This window comes from Protopterus annectens, chromosome 3.part1 (assembly GCF_019279795.1).
Source record: "Protopterus annectens isolate FY-2018-M chromosome 3.part1, PAN1.0, whole genome shotgun sequence".
Classification (NCBI taxonomy): Eukaryota; Metazoa; Chordata; order Ceratodontiformes; family Protopteridae; genus Protopterus; species Protopterus annectens.
Genome location: NC_056732.1, coordinates 1,643,445,974 through 1,643,468,240, shown reverse-complemented (window position 1 = coordinate 1,643,468,240; position 22,267 = coordinate 1,643,445,974). Strand labels below are relative to the sequence as shown.

The window sequence follows — 22,267 nt, the reverse complement described above, 5'->3', positions numbered from 1 at the left end:
GACGTTGTGGTCTGGGCCTAAGCAAGGAATGCAGGACGAATGAAAATCTTTATGAGGTATTTGCTTTACGCAGGTAATAAAATTGTTACCTTTTACTGACATTGGTTTAGAGCAAGAAAAAGGATCCCCAACGGGGGTACTTAGCTTTTTTGAAGACTTCGGTTCTGAAACTCAAAAATGAAAATTTCAGCAGTCGGTCGACCGGCACTTGCGAACTGCTTCTGCTTCTGGCACTGCGCAGCAAGAAAGACTAATGTAATGGCGTCGGCTGCATGTTTTACACCCCTGACGACCTGATGTCATGGAAGAAGGGACAGCATCCGACGCAGGGATCCAAGACTTTGATATTCAGGCCGGCTGAGGGCTACCTTCAGGCAGATAACCCAAATGTAATGACTGCAACAGTGAAATACAAAGAACATCTCCAACTATCCTCTGTCTCGTATCGCCTACTTAGAGGTGATTTCTGCTTGACTTACAAAGCCATGTCTGACCCAGCTCTGTTACAAAAGCTACATCTAAAGAAATCCCAATCCCTCCGCTCCACATGCTCCAGAGACCTCAACCTCATTACCACAATCAACAGAACAGGCTAGAGAGACAGGTTCATAACCCAGAGACTGCCTATGCTATGGAATAGACTTCCCATACATGTCAAGCAGAGCATCTCATTGGCCCTCTTCAAGAGAAATCTTGATGAGTGGATGGGAAACAGAAAATTCACCCCAGGGATCACTCCAGTGGCTCTACTCAACAGAGGCACTGGGAACTAAGGTCGGGTGGCATGATGCCAGGTTAATCCTATGGGCTAGGCTTGTAAAGGCTCCAGGGCCATTAGCCTAGTACAGACCTATGAACCTATGCTTCCGTTTTACGTCCTCTACAAGTTAAATGCACAACTTTTCAGATTTTCTTAATTACGAAGCCAAGATGCTTCGCTAGGGACGGCTTGCACCTGTCACCCCTGGGCTTTCGGATATTGGCAAAGGCTCTTGCTAACCCCATAGTGCCTTTTTTAGGCAAGGCTCAAAAGACAAACCCACCTCCATAGGTATCACAAGGGATAAGAAACTAAGAGTAATGCTACTCAATGCCAGAAGTCTAAACCTCAAGATGCACGCACTTGAAACTCTCCTTAGCATGGAGAACATCGATATCTGTGCAGTAACAGAAACCTGGTTCAAGGCTCCCGAGAGCACCCCAGCACTACCAGGTTATACCTCATACCATGCTTTCCGGCCCCAAAACTTGGACCGAACCACAAAAGGAGGGGGAGTATCAATATTCGTCAAAGATACCCACACCTCCAGGTTGGTGGCACAGCAAGAAGCATCAGAGACTATCCATGTGCAACTAACAGTGGGTAAAACTGCCTTCCAGTTTATAGCCTGCTACAGACCACCCTCCCAAACCCAGGAACCCCACTCGGCCTTCCTGAGAACACTGGAAAATATGAAGGTCTCTCTAAACACCATTATATTGGGCGACTTCAACTACCCAAACATAGACTGGGAGCATTACTCTAGCTCCAACACCCTAGCCCAAAGGTTCCAAGAATTTATAAACTCAAATGCTATGGAACAACTTGTTACCACTCCCACAAGAGGGGAAAACATACTGGACCTGATCATCACCAACATGGGGACTCTATGCTCCAGACCAGAAGTGTATCCCTCACTGGTAAGATCAGACCATAAACTAATCTCACTGGATATTCACATCCCGACCCCACCCCTACCCAGAAAACCACAGTGAAAAACTTCTCTAAAGCAAATTTCACACTCCTCAAAACCGAGGTGGAATCCTTCAAAGCCCCCGGGCCTGTGGAAAATACGGCCCAGACCGCAGAATCCTTTATAAACGCATTCTATGAACACCTTCAGGAATGCATGGATCATGCAATCCCAAATAAAACCATGACCCAATCCTCCAAAGGCAGACGTCCTGTCTGGTGGACCCCATCCATAAACAAACTATACAATAGAAGGAGGAAGCTACTACATGATAGAGCAAAATCCCAAAAAGGGAAGGCATCTCTGATCAGTATTAGCATAAAACTACGGGCACACAAAATAGTCTAAGGCCAGCTTCGAGAGAAAAATTGCACAGGACACTAAGGATAATCACAAGGCTTTCTTTAGTTATGTTAGGAACCTGGGTGGGAATTCCCAGATATGCTCAGAATTAGTCCAAAATGACAAAAAAATACACCGAACCCACAGACATTGCCAACATTCTAGCTGACAGGTTCAGCGCAAACTTCTCAACCCCCTCCCCACCAAAAGGGCAAATATCTATCCCAGCAGAGTGCTGCCCCCCTGACATCTCAGATGCCCTCTCCAAAGCAAAAAACACAGCATCAATGAGACCAGATGGTGTCCCGGGCTGCGTCCTACATGAACTCCAAGAAGAGCTAAACCCAAACCTAAAACTACTGTTCAGTCTCAGCCTTACTACAGGATATGTACCCAAAGAGTGGCGTACAGCACCAGTGGTCCCTCTCCACAAAGGTGGTGCCTCAACAGATCCTGGAAACTATCGCCCCATAAGACTGACTAGCTTGGTCTGCAAAGCTATGGAAAGGATCATCATGGACCTCATAAATAAAGATATTGGGGACCTACAGACACTGGATCCTACCCAGTTCGGCTTTGTTAAGGGCAGATTCTGCCTCTTAAACCTGGTTGATTTCTTTGAAACAGTCACCAAGGCCACTGACGAGGGGAAGGTGGTCCACACAGCCTACCTGGACCTCGCAAAAGCCTTCGATACAATACCCCACTCGGGCATTATAGATTAGCTCACCAGCTTAAATATCAACCCCTATGTCACTAGATGGGTTGCAAACTGGCTCAAGGACAGAACCCACATGGTTATAATTGCTGGAGCCATGTCGGACTCCAATCCAGTTACAAGTGGCATCACACAAGGATCAGTCCTGGGACCTCTCTTGTTCGGTATATATTTCTCGGAGGTACAGACCAACACGGAAGGACTGTGGCTGACCAAGTTCGCAGATGACTGCAAACTGGGCGCCATAATAGACTCTCCAGCCGTCACAAGCATCCTTCAAAAGGGCCTCATAGAAACAGACAACTGGTGCCAGAGCCATGGCCTCAAGCTAAATGCCAAAAAGTGTATAGTCATCCCCTTTGGCAAAAACAAAGTGCCCACAAATTACCACATAGGTGGTAATCCATTAAGTACAGAAGAAGTAATTAGGGACCTGGGGATCCAAGTTGATAGCAATCTCTCATTTGACAACCACATGGCCAAAGTGGTTAGAAAAACATTTTATATAGCCCAACTAATCATGAAGGGATTCACATCTAGATCAGGGGAGGTCATCGTGCCTCTTTACTCATCCCTCATCAGGCCCATAATTGAGTACAATGCCCCTTTTGGGATGTATCTTACCAGACACCTGCAGCAACTGGAAAGACCCCAAAAGTACCTCACCAAGAGGATCAAAGGGCTCAAACAGAAGCCATATGCTGCCCGGTTAAAGAAACTCCAGCTCTACTCAGTGGCATACCGCCTGCTCAGAGGCGATCTATGCCTGACGTATAAAGCCATGTCCAACCCGAATTAATGGACATGCTGCACCTCAGAAAATCCAAATCCCATCGAGCTACGCACTCGAGAGACTTGAACCTCAGCACTGAAATAAATAGGACATGCTGGAGGGACAGATTCATAACCCAGAGGCTCCCTTCACTCTGGAATAAAATCCCAGTCCAGGTTAGGCAGAGTCCCTCATTGACTCTCTTCAAGAGGAATCTTGATGAGTGGATGGGAGATCGTAGGTTTACCCCTGGTATCACTTCTGTGTCACTGTTAGACAGAGGCACAGTATACTAACCTCGAAAAAGGGCATAGCAAAACTAATTTAAAATGGGTGGCGAAAGCCAAACACACTCTGGCTAGGCTTATAAATGCCCTAGGGCAGATAGCCTAGTATGAACCTATGAACCTATGAACTTTATTGTGCCCATCTTGGCAGAGTAAAATCCTTTCCTCTTGTTCTGGAGGTACAGTCAACTGGTTCAAAAGGTGACAGCTTCAGCAGAATGAAGTTGAAGGGTACAGTAAGTTCCTGAATGGAGGAGGGGGCCTTAAGAGCACCATTTCTTTGAGGCAATGAGAAATACAGTGGTGGATTCCCAGAAACACAGGCTGAAATGGTAAAACATGTACCTTCCTTGTGGAATAGACACAATCATGGTTTATAAAGGTCTGATATGTAACTAAAGATCAGTGACTTGGAAACTGTACTGTGGTCTGACCCGCTACTTTGGTAGTAAAAGGAGATTCTTTTTTCCATTAAGTTCGGTATAATTTTCTTGCATTTTGTTTCCTAGCTTCGCTTATACTGTATGGCATATCCTCTGAAAATGTGTTCTTAAAAAAGTGAGTGCTAGATCATCAGTGCTAACAGCTTTAAATCTCTCAAGTTAGGGTGCAAGAGTGAACCTTGTTTTTTGGTCAAGAGGTAAAACATACCTGGAAAACATTATAGGCTTTGTCCTTACTACAATCAGCAGAGAGGAGAATCACTGATTAGCATTTTCATCCTGTCATCCTTTGTCCTTACTACAATCAGCAGAGAGGAGAATCACTGATTAGCATTTTCATCCTGTCATCCTTTGTCCTTACTACAATCAGCAGAGAGGAGAATCACTGATTAGCATTTTCATCCTGTCATCCTTTGTCCTTACTACAATCAGCAGAGAGGAGAATCAATGATTAGCATTTTCATCCTGTCATCCTTTGTCCTTACTACAATCAGCAGAGAGGAGAATCAATGATTAGCATTTTCATCCTGTCATCCTTTGTCCTTACTACAATCAGCAGAGAGGAGAATCAATGATTAGCATTTTATCCTGTCATCCTTTGTCCTTACTACAATCAGCAGAGAGGAGAATCAATGATTAGCATTTTCATCCTGTCATCCTTTGTCCTTACTACAATCGGCAGAGAGGAGAATCAATGATTAGCATTTTCATCCTGTCATCCTTTGTCCTTACTACAATCAGCAGAGAGGAGAATCAATGATTAGCATTTTCATCCTGTCATCCTTTGTCCTTACTACAATCAGCAGAGAGGAGAATCACTGATTAGCATTTTCATCCTGTCATCCTTTGTCCTTACTACAATCAGCAGAGAGGAGAATCACTGATTAGCATTTTCATCCTGTCATCCTTTGTCCTTACTACAATCAGCAGAGAGGAGAATCACTGATTAGCATTTTCATCCTGTCATCCTTTGTCCTTACTACAATCAGCAGAGAGGAGAATCAATGATTAGCATTTTCATCCTGTCATCCTTTGTCCTTACTACAATCAGCAGAGAGGAGAATCAATGATTAGCATTTTCATCCTGTCATCCTTTGTCCTTACTACAATCAGCAGAGAGGAGAATCACTGATTAGCATTTTTATCCTGTCATCCTTTGTCCTTACTACAATCAGCAGAGAGGAGAATCAATGATTAGCATTTTCATCCTGTCATCCTTTGTCCTTACTACAATCGGCAGAGAGGAGAATCAATGATTAGCATTTTCATCCTGTCATCCTTTGTCCTTACTACAATCGGCAGAGAGGAGAATCAATGATTAGCATTTTCATCCTGTCATCCTTTGTCCTTACTACAATCAGCAGAGAGGAGAATCACTGATTAGCATTTTCATCCTGTCATCCTTTGTCCTTACTACAATCAGCAGAGAGGAGAATCACTGATTAGCATTTTCATCCTGTCATCCTTTGTCCTTACTACAATCAGCAGAGAGGAGAATCACTGATTAGCATTTTTATCCTGTCATCCTTTGTCCTTACTACAATCGGCAGAGAGGAGAATCAATGATTAGCATTTTTATCCTGTCATCCTTTGTCCTTACTACAATCAGCAGAGAGGAGAATCAATGATTAGCATTTTCATCCTGTCATCCTTTGTCCTTACTACAATCAGCAGAGAGGAGAATCAATGATTAGCATTTTCATCCTGTCATCCTTTGTCCTTACTACAATCAGCAGAGAGGAGAATCACTGATTAGCATTTTCATCCTGTCATCCTTTGTCCTTACTACAATCGGCAGAGAGGAGAATCAATGATTAGCATTTTCATCCTGTCATCCTTTGTCCTTACTACAATCGGCAGAGAGGAGAATCAATGATTAGCATTTTCATCCTGTCATCCTTTGTCCTTACTACAATCGGCAGAGAGGAGAATCACTGATTAGCATTTTCATCCTGTCATCCTTTGTCCTTACTACAATCAGCAGAGAGGAGAATCAATGATTAGCATTTTCATCCTGTCATCCTTAGTTTTGGCAATGGAGGAAAAGCATACAGGAACAAAGCTGCCCATCTTATTAAGAAGGCATCTATGCTCAGGCTCTTGCTGTTGTTATCCTGCTGCCGAATTTTCTGAGCTGTCCACCTCTGACACATTCCTCTAGTGGACTAGGCCCAGAAATACATCACTGTTTAGCATTCACATACTGGGTTTACATCTGTCCTATAGTGCTGGCCTGCTAAGTAGTTCTCCTGAGATGGGATACAAGAAGCCCTGCTTGTCAGGATGCATGCTTGCAGTACTAACCTGAATGACAGGTAAGAACGGGTTCCTCCTGCTTACTGCTGCACCATATCACTGTGTACATGTACAAGATTCACTGCTAAGTAGTTTTTTTAATAAGCTCAATGGCCAGAAAAACTGCTAGTATTTCTTGTAAGTTATGTCTCTTCCTTTCCAGAGACCCTGGATCTTCTGTTCTCTTGAGTGGGCTCCCTAGGATGTGCCAGAGAAGTCTAAGGTGAGTTTCAGTGTATCCAGGTCTAGCCTGAAAGGCAATTCTTGAATGAGAAGCACTTGCTGGATCTATCATGAGATCTCCTCACACAGAGCAGCAGTGGTATGGGTTACTACACAGACTGGGTATTGGCACCATCTCCTCCTCACAAACCGCTGTAGCTTGTTAATGTGTAGCCTTCTTAAGAACACCATCAAAAGTGAAGAGGCCATGTAGTCCAACACTCTCAGGATCTGTCTTGCAGTAATCCTTTCCTTCTGTGTTACTGACCTAACATACCTTGATAAGAAACCTACTTTGTCAATAGGGAGGAAGGCCCTATGTTGTTCTGTGACTAGCAGATCATCTAGGGACAGGACTATTCTGTTTGGTACTAAATGGGCCCTTGGAATGTTTAGACAGAGGCCTAGGTTTTCAAAGTAAGACAGAATGAATACGACAGCCTTCTGAATCTTGTTAGACCAGCTGTCTGAGTAAGGCACTTATCCAGTTGATAGGTATATAAACACAGCGGTGCAGCGGTTAGAGTTGTGGCCTCACACCAAGAGGCTCTCTGGTTCAATTCCTGGCTGGGGTGCCTTCTGTGTGGGGTCTGCATGTCCTCCCTGTGTTCACTTGGGTTTCCTCTGGGTGCTCTGCTTTCCTCCCACAGTCCAAAGACCTGTGTCTGGAGCATTTCTCCCAGGGCCTCCGCTGAAAATGGGCTCTGTCCTAGTCGGACTTTCCCAGTAAACAAATGTTAAACAGAATAAAATAAAATATGACTGCCATTGGTTCTGCAGTATGCAATGGCTGGAGCAAGACATTTTCAGAACACTGTGGGTGCAACAAAATGCAGTTACTGGAGCAAGGCATTTTCAGAACACCAAGAGAATGACAAAATGTCAAGGATGTGGACTGGTAACTGCAACTCCTTCCTTTGAATCTGAGATGTCATCCTTTTACTCTGACTATGGGTACATGTAAGGCAAGCATCCTTTAGGTCCTGACTGACTCTGCAAGTCTGTTACAGGATGAGAGCTATAAAGCCCTGCATTGTTAGCATGCTTCAGAAATGCATTTAGCCTTAAAAGTCCAAGACAAATCTCCATGTGCCTTTGTTTTCCTGAAACTAGTAGCAGTGTGGATAAGAAGCGTGTTTTTACTTCTTCTTTTGGTACGCTCTCTTTGGCTCCCTGCAACAGTAGGCAACGAAAAAAGGGGATGAACTAGTTGTGTTTTATTACTGAGGACCACTGAGGTAACCGATAACTCAATCTTTGCCGTCTGCATCTTTGCCTTAATATCTGAAGCATTTGTGTGTCTTGGGATGTTTCTTCTCATTGTTTTACAAAGAAGCCTACAAGTTCCCTTATGCTTTTTGTAGTAGGAATTTGAGGAGGATATACTGGGGAGGGTATAGTTTGGGGTGAGTACTGACCACGGATAAGTCACAGCTGTCCCTTATCTGTTTCTTATCCCTGAGGATTTACAGGCGTTCCCTTTTGGTGTGTTTGTCTAATGGCCTGTCTTAGTCTTCTGCTACTTTTCTTTTTGTACCTCTGGAATAAATGCCAACTTTGTGCAGGGTAGTTTTTGTTGTATATTTGGTGCATGCACGTGCAATAACTGTTTTACTGACTGTGCAGTACAGTCTCTCTCTTTTCCTCCAGTCTTTTTACCTTTTTTTCAGGGGGTCAAAAGAGAATCTTTCTCCAGTGGAACATTAAAAAGCTCTGCTTTAACAATGTCTGGCAGCATGGGCTGTCCTCAATCAGGCATGTCTCCTCAAGAGTAGCCCTGCAGCTGCTGCCCTGCATGACACAGCTACTGCATAAGAGCAACATTTAATGAAATGCTTGGCCACCGGAGAACAAAGACTGTGTAAGTCTAGTCTTTTCTCTTTCAGATCTTTGTCCTTTGTCCTCTCAAACTTTTCCTCTAGATGGGACAGGAAAGTCTCTTGGGACATCAGCATGTGAATTTGTTAATTAAAGGCCATGAAAGCCAGGGCAGGAGAAGTGTAGATTTTCTTCCATATATCTGTTTCACTGCAAAGTCATTCTTGATTGGAGCCATAGCTGTTTTGTTGCTGGAATCCATGAAGTTCTTTTTGTAAATGCATCTGAAAGAATTACCACCATTTAAAAATGACTTTGCTCCCGGGAGCAAATAGTTGGGAATCTGACTCCAAGGATGTATTTGCAAAGTCATCCTTCAAGGTTTGAAGGACTGAAGGAATAGCTACGGGCAGGCCTGATGCTCTCTATACCATATCTGGGACACAGAGTTTTCATTAGTCTTCCATTTGAAGTAATCCTGTAATCCTTCATTTTATGAAGGGTATTCTCAAATCAGACATCTTCAGGTGGACAAGCAGAAGACAGGATATTCTCAGTGCTAGACTCGTATGTAAAGGGAAGGACATTTGATGAACGTAGAGTAGTTTGTCCACTTCTGAGTCGAGGAATCTGAATCTTCTGTGGATGACAAGTTTCCCCTTTTCCTCTTTTTAGAAACAGCCCCTAAAACTGACTGCTGCTCACAGCAAATTTGCAGAATTTACAAGAAAAGTGTAAAATCCAGGTCCTGCCTTAGACTTGGATGAAGGGTAAGCTCATGAAATTTGTACAGAACCAAATTCCTTAGCAAACAAATCAACGAGCCGATGAAAGCAGCAAAAGAACAGCTGTATAATATGAATGATCTGAAGGAAAAGCCAACCCAATGTTTTATGAAACAAATAATTGCAGCCTTGCATCCTGTTTTATTCTAATGCTGAGGTCTGGCCCCTCCTTGAAACGTGACCTCAAGAATTAGACTGTAACAGTAAGAGGGGTATGTGTCAGACGCAGATCTGTAGCTGGGACAACTGGCATGTCTCTCTGTTGGAAGCCACCTCAATCGGAATTGCGAAGCAAAAAAAAAAGACCTCTACAGCAAGTTAAGGTCCAAAAAGTCTTCCTCAGCATTAGACAAGGATCTGCAGAGTTGCTATGGTTCTACATAGTAACATTTCCCATTTTTCCTACAAAAAATCTAGGCAGGAGATATACCAGACTGTTTCCATGGTTGCCAAAGCATATACTCAAACACACACACACCTGGAAACACACGACATTTTCAAGCACTTTTTCTTTTTTTTATGGAGAGTACCTTTGAACATTTGAAATTGCACTTGAGGGCTAGCAATAAGAAAGCCCAAATTTTTTACAGATGACTTCTGCCATCATTAAAAAAAAAAAACGTTTCAACAGCATGTTAAGATACAAAGTGAATGTTACTGCTTGACATTTCTTTTCAGTGAATGCGATTCTCTTAATTAGGTAAGTCTACTGAGTGGAAGTTTGCTGCTGCTCTCGTGATTTAGAAAAGTTGAAAATAAGAAACATTTCATAGAACACATCTCAAAGTAACAAGACTACAAAATAAAAAATCTGGCATTTCAAAACAGTTTACAAATCAGGAAAATACCATTTAATATAGTCAGACTACATCAGTAAAATGAAAAAAAAGAATAAAACATTTTATTAGGTTGATAGAAAGTATTACCTTGTCAGAGTCCTCAATAAGGTGTGTTTGTAATTTTGCAAGCCTCTGATATTCTTCATGCATATTATGAATAAGTGTATGCAAATCAGTTTCTAGTGCTGAAACACACAAAAAAAATGCCATTGTACACCTTATAAAACGATAACATGACAAAATCTGGTTACGCTACTTATAATTAATATAACCAGGAAACTGTATGAAGAATTAATTGAAATGACATTCTACTCTGCCTTGGAATATTCTTATTTCTACCTCTGTATGCTAACGTACAATGAAGCACATGCCACCATTTTATATGCTGGTGCTTAGCCTCTGTGTATTGTTGCTCAGGGACACAGGCTGACTTTGAAGCAAGTAAACCTCTTCGTATGTGGGGACAATATGATTGCTTTTATCAGTTTTAACTGATCCTGATAATACATCAAAAGACTTTCCATTATCACTTAAGATATAGATATACCTTTATATAAAAGAAAACAAACCATATTAACAAGTTGCCAGTGACAAACATTATACATCACATATGTTCTTTATAATGATCATCAGTCTAACATTACATAAACTGCTCTATTCCTGCCTTCCCTTAAACCTCACTCCTCCTCCTGAACATTATTCTGCACATATTGTACCGTCAATTACCATTTATGTCTATGTAATTTGCTCCTTTTGTTTTATTTCAGTTACAATATTTACTACTTAAAATAAAGTTGGTTTAGATTTTGATTTCCATTTTCTAGTAACTTCTCTTTTGGCAGCCTCCAGAATTAAACTTAAAAAGGCCTTACTATATCTAAGCAATTCAGATCCTGTATCCCAGCTCAAAAAAATCATTTCCTTAGTGACAGCCATTTACTCACCCAATACTTCTGATATAGTACTCTGTAGGGAATTTTTAAAATCTGCCAACGCATTACAGTCAAAAATATGAGCTTCTAGATACCTCTTTTCGCCATCACACCTCCAACATTTGCTATCAACCTGAGAAAACGATCTTCGGAGACTGCTTGTGGTGTAAAAACACCTATGCAAACATTTCCAAGCAAAAATCCCAAATCTTCTAGACTTTGATGCATACTTGTGAGCTATACATATGTGCTCTCATTTTCCCTTGTAAATTGCTTATCCAGTCTCTCTTCCCACTCTTTTCTAACCTCCTCTAAAATCAACAAGAATTTATGTTTAAAAGTTGTGTGTAAGAAATATTGGAAATGGCAGTTTAAGCTGAGAAATGACAAGTCTGCTGCCTGTACCTTAGGCAAGACTTAAAAATAAAATCTGAGCTCCCAGCATCCTGTACAATAATGACACTGAATAAATATAAATATATCTAAGTACATTATGGGGGACAATAATAAAGCAGTTAGCAAGTTCTGTCTTCAGTATTTGGTTCTTTTCTTCAGGTCCTGGCTGTGCCAGTTTGGTGCAATCTGCACATTTTTCCAGTGGCATCACCGGTTTAGTCTCACATCCGAAAGCCATGCTGACAGATGGAATGGAGAGATTCTAAAGTGCCCACAAAAACAGGTGTGCTCTTGCATGTGTGTGTGTAATGGGCTGTCCAGCAACAGTTACCTGCCGTATTCCCATCAATTCTCATGACAGGCTAAAACTCCATCAGAACCATGAACAGGTACAGCTGGCATCAGAAAGACAAGAAGCTGAAGGAGTACCTTGTTATCTAAAACAGGACACTGTTCTTTAATGTGTTCACTTGAAATACAAACAGCCAAAAGAGCACATCTTTACTGTATATGCTTTTATTGATCAGGTTAGTCTCACTAGGGCTAAGCCTTATTTTCAGAGGATATATGAGGTAGTCAGTCAGTGGGGAAATTTTCCTACTCTTTTTCGACATCTCAAGAGGGAATGTGCTCATTTCATTTTGAGATTCACATTCATGAAATGTAAAATTGAGAGTGATGCTGAAAGCCAGACCACAGTGGAAGAAGCTGCGTTTACTATAGTAGCAGATCTGGTTTATCAAATAAGTAGCTTTTAGAGATGCTGGAAGAGGCAGAGCCTCACCAGGCTCCCCTCACCAGGCTCCTACAGATGAACTGTGGGCTGCAGTGATGGAGATGCTTGCTGGGAAAGAGAGCAAGACACCAGCAGTGAAAGTGATCACAGGATACAATGTCTTACTAACCTCAATTAGTGAAGAGAGACAATGGAGCCAAATCCAGTCTTTTCAGATGAATACAGATCTTGAGAATGGAACTGTTTCAAGAACAGCAGAAGAGATGCAATACTGGGTGAGGTGCCTACATGCAAAAGTCGTGGCTCAGGCAAAGGTTAAAAAATGTCTTATGACCCTATTGCAATCTTTTACACTTCTGAGGTAATTAGGGAGAAATTCCCATTATGGTGTGCTCTTTAGGACTATTTTAGAAAATCTGGCAGTTTTAGTGAGAGATCTAAATTTGAGTATAAACTTTAGAAGGGAACAGGTACTTGATATTTCATGAGAAACTATGTCAGTGGTTTCGAGATGCGTGAAAAGTTCAATAAGAAAGTACTCTTGTTGCCACTGAGCAATTTCTAGGTGCAGAACTTTGTTACTACACATATTTAACCACTGATTTGTGCAGTTTGGGACTGCCACATTCTGAGAATATCAGTTAAGGATGAAATGAAATAGCACTGTGTTTACAATTTTTCCTTTAAAACAATTATGGACCCAGTAGGTGTATAACAATCACTGACCTAGAAGGTGAATGGATTGGAAGCTGATAAGCTTTAGGGGAATTTAAAATGTGCAGTGGGCAAGCCATGCATTTGCCTAATGCAATTAACATTTGTAACTGCACAGCTATACTTTTCTATGCAGACCAGCCGTATATTTGTTACTCTTATGGGGAAAATGGAGCGAGTTTCTGCTCAGTGTCCAAAGAGGAAATGTGGCCTATGTGGGAAACACTGTCATTTAAGGGGGCAATGTTCAAGAAAATTTTATGTATGTAGTTCTGCTGAACATGTTTGGGTTAATTATAACAAAAGCAATGCAAGTGGGTAAGGGGGAACAATATTACTGCAAAACAATGTAACTGCAGAGGGAGAGAATCTCGTTGAATAATTTAAGAAATGAAATGTTTCAGAGTATTCTGAAATTGACGTTGATAGTGAGAGGCTGAGTAACTGCCAAAGATCAAGAAAGGACTCCATGTAAGTCACTACGGGATATCATCAGACAGTGACGTCCACAACAAGTCTGACCTCTTGTAATAAGGTAAATGGAAGAAGTGGACACTTCAGTATGAAACAATAAGAAATCTATACAAAAAGGAGAAAAAAGACTGAACAGAAAGAAGAAAAAGGATAAAAAGAAGGAACTACAGAAAGAAGAAGGAAACTGAATGTTCTTTGATTTACCATGAACGGCTAGAAATAACAACCTCCTTTTTGAATAAATGGGAGGGTTTCTTGCTGATTTTATTTGCTTGTAGGATATTAGATTTTTAAAAATAATGGAAAGGAAGAGCAATATGACTAGATGGGTTAGTAAAGTGGTTGATCATTTGACCAAATAAAATGATCTAGGATTCTGGTGCTGTAACCTTATGGTGCAAACAAAAGACATATTTACTGTAGTGGCAGGAAGGGCACAGTTTTGTGCTTTATGTACGGAAAGTATGTACATGAGGACTGGCAGTCGGTGCAGAAGTTAAGGTTGTGAGCTGTAGTTCTTATAGCGCAGGGTTTGATTCCCCAAGTTTTCATTTGCCTAATGTGTGACCATAAGCAAATCACTTAATCACTCTGTGTTTCTGGGTCTCCCTGAAAAGGCACTGTGTTTGCTGAGCGTATTATTATTAGCACATAAGGGCTATGCAACACCTGTGCATTACTGAGAAAAAAAGAATGATGCTAGTTCTTCAAAAAGAGTGAACCTTTTCTAATGATATCAGACCCCTTATCAGACAAATTAGCTGGAGATTTTAATATCCATTACAAGAAAATTAATGAAGTTAGAACATGATGAAAGGGTATTAAAAGACCTTTTGGACAGGATGGATATGCACTGTAATCATACACAGGAGTTTTGGTATGAGAGAAGGGAAAGAACTTCAAAACTGATTTGTTTTCAGGAATTACTGGAAGATGACAGATGATTCACTTTCACATCACAGGACAATTCTACTATTAAATCTCTGAGTTTTTGCAGAGTGTCACAAAATATAGGATGAATTTCAAAATTTTGGAAAGCTGATAATCACAGATCCATAGATATATATATATATATATATATATATATATATATATATATATATATATATATATATATATATATACATATACACACATGGGTTACCATCAAAATGTTGATTGCACATTGTCGACACCACTTACATGAACTCAAAATTCTGACTGCTGAAAAAGTCGAACACCGATAATCCAGACTGCAAAATCTCACCCCCTTTTTGACCCATATTAGAACTTGTTTTAGGTGTGGAGTGGTCTGAAGTGTCGTTCATTTTTTTTTGTTTTGGCATTCTGAAAAGTCGGCAGTATGGATTTCACATAAATTTGGTGATGGTGTGCATATTCGACTATGTGCAATCAACATTTTTATGGTAAATATATATATATATATATATATATATATATATATATATATATATATATATATATACATACATATACATATATATATATATATATATATATATATATATATATATATCACACACACACACACGTGTGCATTTGTCAAACAGCATTGGAGTTTTTGGGGAAAGTAAAAGAGAAGATGAACATACTGACATCGAGTTTACAGGTGATCAATATAATATACAGTTGTCAAGACATTGCTTCTAAAGAAACAAGCTGACAATATTGCAGCATGTTGCTTATGGTTTATTTGGACGAAGATATGAAAGACTTTTTTACAACAAAGAATGAGAATACAAAAAGGTTATTTTTAGGCTGCAAAGATAATGTTAATTACATAGTGTTATTATGTAAGTGTATGATCCCAGAAGAAAGGAGTGATTTGTTTCAATATGAAAAATGTTATCTGACTTGAGTTTGTTATGAGCTGAAATAATTTTAACAAAAAACCTTGCTCTTTTTGGTAAGTGCCATTAGATCTTACATCCACCTCTGACACCACTAGCCCAGACCACTGTGACTGCAGTTTAACATCCCATCCAAAGGACGACAAAACTAAAGAGACAAACCTCCTTATACTGCACTGCTTGGTGTGAGAACAGAACCCATAGTCTTCTACTCTTCCAGCATCAAAGATAAATGTGCACTGTTGCCACAAGCACTGAAAGTACTAGCAAAATGTAACCATATACAGTTGCAAAGCTGTCTATCAGATGTACAAGGTTTCACTGTTCATAGAGTTTTTCAGGAGAAAGTGTAATGCTTCAAAAAAGGCACAAGAACTTCCTGACACCCATAAGCACTGTATCCCCACAACAAGCCATGTCTTCCTCTAACATGTGTTAACAGATGAAAGACAAAACTGAGAAAGGACTGACATGAGTCACCTGCTTTTGTATTGTAAATCCACTGCAAAATGCATCATAAGTAAATATTTTGTGAAGATGTCCTAGACTTATTTTCTCCTAAAAGCATTTGTGTCAAAAAATATAAGAGTGTAAAAAGATTAAAATCTATCCAGTCAAAATTCAGTGATCTCAAAACTTTCCAACTAGCATTATATACCACAATGAGTTATGTTCGTGACTTTTGCTTTCTAAAAGACTGCAAGATGGAAAACCTCTTAAAAAAGTTAGAAAATGGTTATAAAAAATCAAACATTAACATTTTCATATTTAAAATAAACGCACAGTTTAAGAGAAATACAGTGCTGGATATTTTAAAATAGCTAAAATGAAACATGTAATATATTTTACAAAGATCCACTTTAGTATACCTCCACAACAGTTATTAAATAAACTAAATGTGACAAGTGATAGAAGACAGACAAATGACTTCAGGGACAGGTACCTTTTAGCTTAGTATACTGCAGCTGCCACTCTCTGCTTTGTTCTTCATTTTCAGTGAGACACACATCTTCACTTTTTCCACCCTCTTCCATCTTTTCACTTGCTGGATAGTCTACAGATTTCATGTAGCCTTCTTTCAAAATACTAGCAAAAGACTAAGAAAATATAAATAAATTCTGTTAGAACAATGCACTGATAACAATTTTTGAAAGTACAGCTGAATCACATAAATTTGGTGAAAGCGTTAGTCACAATGAAAAAAATACATGAAACTGCTTTCTTGGACTACTGCCGTTCATTAAATGTTGACAAAAAGTGACTTGTTGAGACTAAGAAGACTAAAATCGTTCTAAAGTTAAGGCATCCAGATCCAGGAATGTAATTGTTCCACTCTACTCGGTACTTAAATCTTTGGTTAATTTCATCCAGTAAATTACAGCCCCCTCTTGTCTGTCTTATATATCCCTACTTGCAGCCATCCAAATTGGTAAAGTCTTTATCTCCCACTCCTGCACTGGCTACTTTATGAATATAATATGCTGCATCCTTATTCTTCTTAAGGACCTGCATCCAACAGCCTAATCTATCTTTAAAATTCTCAACTGTCATCATCATCATCACTTTCTACTTTAATTTACTTCCTTCTGCTTGAGTTATGGATATGAGCTTTAGCTTTACATGTGTAGCACTGAAGTACGACTTCAAATCAGGTAACGCTAAACTACCTTGTTGTATGTTTATTTATTTATTTTCTTGCAGTTTGTTTTCCAGGATAGTCCATTGGGCTACAACGAGCCCATTTTCAATGGAGTCCTGGGGAGAAAAGCTCCAGAGAAATACATAATACAGAAAAAGCACAAATCCATAATATACATTTCAATTAAATGTTAAATACATATTTTGTATAGTACAAACCCATATTGCACAATTCAAACAGACGTTACATAATACAGAAATAAAAGATTTTCATTAGGAAAATTACATTGGGTTAATTCAGTAAGTAGTAGTAATTTTTTTTTTTTTTAGGGAATTACAATGAGCTAAAGATGTAAAACTTTAGGAGGTAGTGACAGGTAACAAAATTTGGAAAGTTGGGAAGAAAGTGTGGTAGAATTAGGTTGGATGAGAGCAAGAGCATTTCCATTGTGAAGTAAGGTGCGAGTGCAGTGAGGTTTTAAACAAGGACAGACTGCTGGTGGTGCGGATGGGAGAAGGGAGAGAGTTCCAGAGGTGTGCAAGAGTAAAGGACATCAACTGATTCCCAGCAGGATGTGTTGGTTTATGCAATTTAATTAGGTTTTGGGAACTGGATCTTAGGAGTCTATCTGGTTTATGCATTTCAAAGTTATTTGATAGGGAGGGCAGAGAGACGTTATGAATGAGTTTGTGTGCTTGGATGAGCTGGGTATATGTGAGCTGGGTATGTATGTGGAGAACAAAACTCATCCACCTTAAATCTTAATCTCTTCCCCTGCCCCTACAAAATAAATTTCATCCACAACTTTTCCTCTGGTTGATAAATACACGTCTAACCTGTACATATAAAACTAAAGGGACTAAAAACATTTTCACTCTTTATATCTCATTCAAACTGTGCACAATATCCTTATTATGGGAAAACTCAAGAAAACGCTTCCTTAAATGGCAGCAAATCATTATATGCTTTCCAAGAGGGCCAGGCAACCAGCACTGACACCACACGGAAAAGCAAGCAACAGACAATTTAAGCACCATGCCCACTGCATAACCAGTAAGAGTGCCATCAGGTCTCAACAAAAGAATTCAATGTGAAAACTCCACTGATGGCTACTTAAATGGCAGCCAAACTGCAGCTACCGCCTTACCATGGAGAAAAGGGCTTGGGTGTGGTACATTCTGTGAAGGAAAACAAATGGAAATGCAGTGGTTAGAGCAGTGATTCAGACTGTGGACAGAAGTGAAGGAGCAAAAACTGGTAAATTAAAAAAAAAAAATTAAATCAAGCTCTGCCAGGTCAAAGCGCTGCCTTCCACTACATCATAATATGTAAAGATGTCTGAAACATACACCTTGATGACAAAACTATCGAGACCTACACCAAACAGATGCTTGAGATATGCCTGTCAAACCTGGGAGACTTTTACACTGAAAAGGAAGACTGATGCCTCCTCTTGGCCCAGATGGAGAATCTTTTTCACTTACCATGTAGATAGTCCAACCAGAAGGCTCCATGAGAGTCCCAAATATTTTGGAGCTCAGCTTTTAAGTTCTGTAGCAGCCAAGTGTTCAGATGGATAGTCACAATGCCACTGTGCTGCAGCCAATAGCACCTGGATTACAATCATCTCTGGAGAGGATTCTAGTCAGAGGGTTTGGGTAAAGGATCTTCTGGTCCACACTGAAATGATAAGAATAAGTCTTGCCTTTCTGTATGGAACTCTGAAAGCAAGTGGTAGATACGGAGTAAAGATGAAATGTCTGCTGTATAGGGGAGAACATGGGTAGGACTGCATTCCCCCTAAATGTTAAACAGCTGGTGGCTCAGTCCCAAACCCAAATCATTATTATACAAAAAGGCAGCAGTAGGCTCCCATCCACAGCATTCTGTGCTACCATACCATTACCAGACTGTCTGACTGAAGGTCAGGCTCAAGTTTCAGGACACTCAAGAATACTGAAGTAGAAATGCTTTTCTAGCAGATTCTATTAGCCTTGAGTTGTAACAATGCCCCAAATGAGCACTCAATTTTCCATTGATATGTACGATGCAAAGGACTGCATCAACAGAACAAGACAGAATGGGATGCCCAGTCTCTAGTTTAAGGGCTGAAAACCCACCATCCTAAGGTATGGCAGCAGGGTCTGAATCAAGGAAAACCAAGACGGGATAATGAGACAGTAACTAATGGCAACAAAATCTCTACTACAAGATTGGTAGTGGATCTGTGAACATGGTCAAAACTATTAGCTCTATAAGACCTGTGGAAAAGTCAAGTCTGGATCCAGCTCTACAAGGAACCTCCAGGAAAGTAAGATTCTTGAGTGGTCTGTCCCCCTCAGAAGGATGAAAGGCACATATCTGAGGCATGTCTACAATCTCCCATACAGAGAATTCACTGCACAAGAAACAAGACAACCATGTTATATTTAAAGATGATCCAAAGTGATTACAGTCAAGCTATGATCCAGACTAGTGCCAAAAGATTCCTAAAAGGGAACAACTAACAACTAACCATACAAGGGGAAATAAGCCCAAAGGCCTCTACTATCAAAGCCAACACACTAGCAAGGATTGGCTGGGAGAGTGGAAAAAATGGTTAGAAAGCAACATCGTCTACTCAAAGTACTGCCATTTCAAACCTCTGCATTTCCTAGCTGTTGCTGTTCCAACAGGGAACAGCCATATCTAGCGAGACAATCCAAAAGCACAGTGTGAGCAATGGCAATAGGTAAAGAAAGATGAATATGCAAAAATACACATAAAGGGTATGACTGTTAAAGCACTTACCTTCAAATTCAGGAAAGACCACCTGACTTCTTGGGATCAGAACAAGATGGGAGTACAAGTTGTGGCCCACTTTCACTCACAGAATAACTTCCACATCTCTTGAGGCTTGCAGTGACTGAGACAGTACCAGCTGCCCCTCTAAGACTGACTGGTCTGTTAGTGAAGGTTAAACTGGAAGAGGCTCAAGCAACTAAAGAAGAGAGGAATAGCTAGGTCAAGGTGAAGGGGGCAGTCACCCCAGGTGCAAGGAGTCAGGGTACACGATCAGGTGGTAGTGTAGTACAGGCATTCAGAAATGAACACTGAAGCAGTCAGGAGTGAAATTCCTCAGCACTCCATGCGTGGTATTCTCACCCTAGCAAACAAGAAATTTATTACATTTGTTTTAACTGACTTTCTATGGTTCATTTTTTTTCTTTTTGGTAATCCGCTCAGAGTGTAAGACTTTTTTTTGTCCTCAGCTTGCAGTGGCACAACTTTTTTTAGGAGGGTGCCAAATCACAAATCAGGGAGCTGCACAAAGCACCATTAAAGATAGTGTTGGTTCTGCTAAAGAATATGACATTTTCATATCATCCAAGACCTACCTATTCCTGTTAACATCTTACTCTGGGCAGTAGCAAATCCAAAGAAATGTGTTCCGATTAGCATTAAGGGGAAAACATTTGCCAACTTGAAAAAAGTCCACTTATTAAGACTTTGTTGCAGAACCGGGAAAGCAGAGTGGTCTGGCAATTAGCAGGCCTCCTCTGGCTTTTGGTTACTTGCTTTCTATAAGAGCTACACAGGTTTACAGGGAAAATCAGGACGGATTACATACAAACAGTAATAAGGGGCTCAACTTCACTTCTGGAGACCTTCAGTGATCTCCAGAAAGGGACTGGCAAATTTAACCTCTCCACTGAACTATGCATTTAATATAGTCTGCCTCAGTATGTCAATGAGGGCGGACAATGAATCACACTGATCAGTGGAGACAGATGCAAATGACATCAGTCCTTACCATCACATTTGCTGCATCAAAGGACAGTGGGCTACATCCAGCCCCACTTAAGATATGGTGTCAATGAGTTTTCTATGTTGTTTTCTCACAAGTCAGATAACAGAAGTCTGAAAATAAGACACACTGGATAAGCAGTTATAGCAGCCTCACAATGGTAGTATATATTCTTTTGTAAAACTAATCCACAGCCCTTTGACTATTACCAGGAATAACAGACAAATGCTGGGGTTTCTCAGACCTATGCTTAACAGCAGAGATGGCAGAAGATCTGAATGTATGCTCAGAAGGGAAACATGTATCTGAGGGGTGGTCAACATAAATGGTTTGCCTTTGTAGGTATAATAAGGCTTAAACCTGGATGCTCCCAAGCAGGGCACATGGCATCTCTAATGACAAACTCCAAACAGGGAATGAACCAGAGTCTCAGCCTTCTTTTACTTGAGAAGAACATAAACACATTATTAATGGGAACAACAACACACACAGCCTACTGCAAGATGAAATTCATGAGCATAAGGGCTTCTCTCAGGAAGTGGTCCTCAGCAGAACTACCATCAAAAAGCAAGAACCACATTATCATTCTCTAGCACAGGAACCTCTTTCCTTTTGGACTAAATTATATACTGAACAGAATAACAGAGAAAAAGAAGTTATGTACTTACCATAACATTCCATGTTTGTAGTCCATCTTGCCTACATTCTTGCTGGATGGGTTCGGAGCCGATATTCACCTCCGACTTGGCCGATACTAAAGCTCGAGAGCTTTTACTGACTCGAGGCTAACCCCTATCCCATGGTGCCTCACGGCAATTCCCCAGATCTTGTTTGCAAGAAAGCAGTAAGTACCTAATAGTTATGAAACTATGTACAACTGTGTAAATACAGACAAACATTGTGTAAACATTATCCATGCCAGGTGGACACAACTACAACCAGGTCAGACAGCATAAGTATAGTCCACCAGATCCTCCAGGAACAGGAAGGGGCCAGGAGGGAGGGACGCAAGAATGTAGGTGAGATGGACTACAAACTAGCGTCCCTAGCACCTTTAACCCGGGTGGCTCAAGCAAAAAGACTCTTCAGCACAGTGAACCCAAAGGATGACCTGTCCCGGGAGGCCAAATCCAATTTGTAATGAGTGACAAAGGTATGCGGTCTTGCCCAAGTAGCTGCTGCACAAATAGTATCAATTGGGAGCCTAGATCTAAAGGCACATGAAGTTGATACTGCCCTTGTGGAGTGGCCTTTTACTTTGTAGGGTAACTGTTTGCCAGCAGTCTGATAAGCAAAGGAAATGCAATCTGAAAGCCATTTTGAAAGGGTAACCTTAGAAACAGGCAAGCCTTTATTTCTGTCCAAAAAGGAAACAAATAATTAATCTGATTTTCTAAATTCTTTAGTCCTGTGTAGGTAAAACCTGAGAATTCTGTGGACGTCTAACTGGTGTAGCCTGTATTCAGATTTATTAGAATGATTTGG

The 22,267-nt window shown here is 40.5% G+C and overlaps 1 protein-coding gene across 4 annotated transcripts in view; it reads right to left on the bottom strand.

Annotated features, from left to right (window-relative positions):
• Positions 1 to 22,267, bottom strand: part of AKAP9 (A-kinase anchoring protein 9) — a 3,155,794-nt gene that overhangs the window by 2,201,791 nt on the left and 931,736 nt on the right. For all 4 annotated transcript variants that reach the window (XM_044067665.1, XM_044067666.1, XM_044067667.1 and 1 more), the window contains 2 exons: positions 16,300 to 16,453; positions 10,342 to 10,439 (listed from right to left, as the gene is read on the bottom strand). In XM_044067665.1, coding sequence (XP_043923600.1) covers positions 10,342 to 10,439; positions 16,300 to 16,453 — 252 coding nt within the window. The remainder of the gene's footprint in view (positions 1 to 10,341; positions 10,440 to 16,299; positions 16,454 to 22,267) is intronic.